The 4258-nt window shown below is 39.3% G+C and overlaps 1 protein-coding gene across 1 annotated transcript; it reads right to left on the bottom strand.

The window, feature by feature from the left end:
* Nucleotides 1-756: 756 nt before the first annotated feature.
* LOC116527344 (cyclin-dependent kinases regulatory subunit 1) lies at nt 757-1531 on the bottom strand. Its single transcript, XM_032244276.1, has one exon. It carries the CDS (start codon nt 1468-1470, stop codon nt 1231-1233), a length of 240 nt encoding a protein of 79 aa, XP_032100167.1. The 5' UTR covers nt 1471-1531; the 3' UTR covers nt 757-1230.
* Nucleotides 1532-4258: the final 2727 nt, after the last annotated feature.

The raw sequence follows: 4258 nt of genomic DNA, 5'->3' as shown, positions 1-4258 counted from the left end.
GAAAGCAATTCATAGAAATTATGTTTTTCTATTTTTTTATCTGTCTCTATTTTCAATTTCTCTCTTAATCAAGGAAAAGAGGAAAAAATAATACAATTAGAAAAATAAATAGAATTGAAAGCTTTTTCACTGAAAATAACAATAAAATTTATACTCCAATATAATGATAAAGAATTAAGAGACAAAAGTCACACTATTAAGATGAAAAAAGAGATATAATTACAAATTCTACTGATGTTAAAATGATAAGGTAATATTATGAACAACTTTATGTCAATAAATTTGATAACTTACATGAAATGAACAAATTCTTTGAAAGATACAAATTACCAAAACTGATTCAAGAACAAGTACTTAAATCTGAATAGGCTTATAGATACATTTAAGAAATTGAGTACCTGGCCAAACACTTTTCTACCAATAATTAAACACTCCGGGGACACCTGGCCCCCTGATAAATTTTATCAAATATTTAAGAAAAAAAAATGACACCACTGCCACTCAAAACTCTGTTATGAAATAGAGGAGTGAACACTTTGCAATCCATTGTATGAGGTCAGTATTAATCTGATATTAAAACCATACAAAACCCAAAAATTAAAAAAATATGAAACTATAGTCTCTTACAGTTTGACACAAAAATACTTTTAAAAAATTAATCAGTAGAACCTGGGAATACATAAAAAGAATTATGCACCATGACTAAATGAGGTCAATTCAGAAATGCAAGCATGCTTTTTTTTTTTTTTAAATTTATTTTTTTTTTTATAAAAACTTCCTCTTTAATCAAGGTTTATAACATGAACAGATTTCTTGAATAAAATGGAAAGTTTCCAGTACGCTGAAACATAAATCCACAAGTCACCATACATACAACACCCGGCAGAAATAAACAAAAACAAGTTTACATGATCCCCGTAACAGCCATGGTCTTAATCTCAGATGCTTCCTCCATCTGCCAAGTGTGTTCTGGATACACAGCACACTGTGGCTTCTGGGGTCACACTCAGCTGAGGCTGTGGGTCCACAGAGCACTCATCAGGCTGGGCTATGGTGGTGGTGGCTCTACTCAAGAAGCAAAGCAGTTACCAGCACATTCAAACAGTGTATTGAACATCTTTTAAATATCAAAGTGAGAAACAAGAAGGCAACACAAGAATGTCATCAGGAAGATGTTAGGAAGTAAGAACAGCTGTGTAAAGCTTGAGGCTGGAAAGTGGCTTGCCAGCTTCATTTCTTCGGCTTCTTGGGTAGTGGGCGCCGGAACAGTAAGATGTGAGGTTCTGGTTCATGGATCATATAATGGACCCAACCCTGACTCTGTTGAACGCCAAGATTCCTCCATTCAGATTCAGACATCAAATGGGTTTTAGGGACCAGCTTGGCTATGTCCTTGGGCAGCATGACATGCCGATACTCAAACTCCTCGTCGTCGTATTTGTCCGAATAGTAAATTTGTTTGTGCGACATGATCGCTCCGTTTGCTAGCCTTCAGCCCCGCGCCGCCAACCTCCAAGCAACTCCCAGCAGCACCAAGCATGCTTTTTTAAGCAACATTTTATTTCTAAATAATTACAAAATTTTTCCCATGGAAAGTAGCAAAGATAGTGTGGCGAGGACCCATGTCCCCTTCACCTGGTTTCCTTGTTGGCTACATTTTACGTAACTATAGTGCAATATCGAAACCATGAAAGTGGCACTTGGTACAATGTATGTGTATAATTCTTATTATATTATGTTTAATAAAAGTTTTGGCTCAAAACTTATGAATCAGTAGTAGGATAAGAGAAACTATTCTCTTTCTGAATTCTCTTGTGCAATAATATGCATCAAAATGTTAAAATGAAGATCAGAAGGTGTCACATGCTTGGAAATTAAAGCAACTATCATACAAGATATTCTACTAATACCATCATACTTAGATTTATATTTTAAGGGAAGACAGAATAATTTATAATTGTACTTTCTACCGCTCTGCTCTGCTTACATAATACCAATACAATTGTCTATTGAATATGGATGTGTGTATCTCAGCCTTAACAGTTAAATTCCTGGTTCAGAGTATGTCCATTCTATGTGTACATTGTTTATAGGAGTAGCAGCATATTTTTATTTATTCACACATATAAAGATTAATTTTTAAGGTAACTTCCAGCTCAACAAAAGCCTGGATCATGCTAGAGACACGGATACACAGGTATTTATGGGCTCTTTATTAAGTTCCCAAGGGAAGCCTGAGAGTCAAAAGCAAGGCCGTAACAATGAGCTCATCACTCTTAAGAAGCAGATAACTTGCTCAGATAAGATACTAAATGTCCCAAGTATCCACTTTAAACTCACATTGAACTGTGTGTGAACCCGGGGAGGTTGGATTCCCACCCCTGGATTGCCTTTCCCTTCTCCCTTTCCTTACTTCCTGGTTGGAGCCCAGGTGTCCCTGTGCCAGGAGCTTTCTCCCTCCAAACCACGTCCTTCACTCCCCACTGAGCCAGAGACGAACATGGACGTGCTGGGAGTCTGCACACACAGCTGGTTTCTATTACAGTTTTATAAGGTTTCACCTGACGTGCCATTGGATGAGTGTCTAAAATTGCACATGAGAAAATCTTTTAGTGTTTATAGATTAAGTGCTAAATCTTGGCAATGCCAGCTCACTGTTATTTAACAATTTCCCGAAGACGATGTGTGTACCTAAGCAGGCACACAGGTTTTTAGTAATGAAGCCTCTGCCTGTCCTTCCAGACACATCTTGAGCAGTACCCCCACCTCCCTAGGCTTTCTGAGTTACACGTTGGTTACTGCTCTGCCCATATATGTGCTTGAATAATCTTCACATGTAAGTTAGTGAGCTACCTTTGTCTGTGCTGAAAATGTTCTTCCCTTTGTTTCTGCCCAGTTGGGCTTCATGGGCCAGTTTCTTTTTATCACTGTCTAGATTAAAACTGCAAGGCAGGCATGTCTAATTAACTGAAACTGGGTCATTTGTTCTCTGTGCAGACCAGGAGAGTGAGTATGTAGTTTGACTGTACAGGATAAATCTGACAGCAGAGATTGCAGATCAACTTTAGGGGACTGTTGAGGCTCTGCTGGGAGAGCAGAATTAGAGAGAGGTGACTTCATGAGATAGTTTAGGGCCAGAACTAGGAAGACTAATGCACGTGAAAAGTGAGAAGAGGGGTCTGACGGCCTCATCCAGATCCCTGGCATGTGGGATGGGGGCAGATGGGAAGGCCATTCACTGAAACGGGACCAAAGTCCCTTTACTCAATCTGGAGTATTTGTGGATATAGAAGAAGGAAAGGGCCATGGGACAGGTTCAGTTTTTGATGTTTCCATCCAGTGTTCAGGGGTCACTGATAAGTGAGAAATTTGGTGCCTTGGATGGGAGCCCATGACAGTGATCTGAACCTGACATGGTGCTGTCAATTTAGAGGAAATAGCTGGATCTGTGTGTGGAAGAGGCGCCACTCTGGTGGTATTGCTTCAAATACAAAGGCTGAATATCATGGGTCGTGCCCTTTCTTTGAGCTTATAAAGAGGCTGGTGCAAGCCTTATGCTGCCCTGTGCATCTTTGATTGTTATCTTTAGCCCACTGCTACTGTCCACGAACAATTAGGTAGGACTCATTACAGGCAATGCAATGTTTCAAGCATGTGTTTTAACACATTTGATGTACACAACACCCTAAGAGGTAGGCATTTTTTATTATGCCTATTTTACAACAGAGAAAGCTGAGGTGCAGAGAGATAAAAGCTAACATTATAGAAAAAGTAAGTGTGAGATCCAGGGGTTCAACCTGAGAAGTTTTGGCCCTGAAATCCCTGTGGCTCACCACACAAGTATGCCTCTTCCAAAATAACATCATATGTCACTCTGCCCTGTCACAAGACACTTAATGAAGGGGGCTCATCTTCTGAGGGATTGCAGGGTTCATAAAGAAAAGCTATACTTTTTCCTGCTTACTGTCTCCAAAGTCAAGCAGGGATGATCACAAGGGCTTCATAATGTTTGAAGGAGTCTACAAGAAGGAAAACCTGATTGTGTTTAATGCATATTACAGTAGATGCCATGCTGAATTATAAATTTCTGCATTTACTTCTCCATAGGCCTGTAAGCTTTTGAAGGCAAGATTTAATGTTAACCACCAAACTCCTAAATATTACTGTTTTTGTTAGAAACAGGCCACCTCTAACCCTTCCAGCTCTAGAGGAGAAAAGGGAGGAGAAAGATGACATTTGATTGTGTTCCAGGGACAAT

Source organism: Sapajus apella, unplaced genomic scaffold (assembly GCF_009761245.1).
Source record: "Sapajus apella isolate SASKATOON/1434 unplaced genomic scaffold, GSC_monkey_1.0 scaffold54, whole genome shotgun sequence".
NCBI lineage: Eukaryota > Metazoa > Chordata > Mammalia > Primates > Cebidae > Sapajus > Sapajus apella.
Note: the sequence above shows the minus strand (reverse complement) of the source record. Positions and strands in the feature narration are given on the sequence as shown.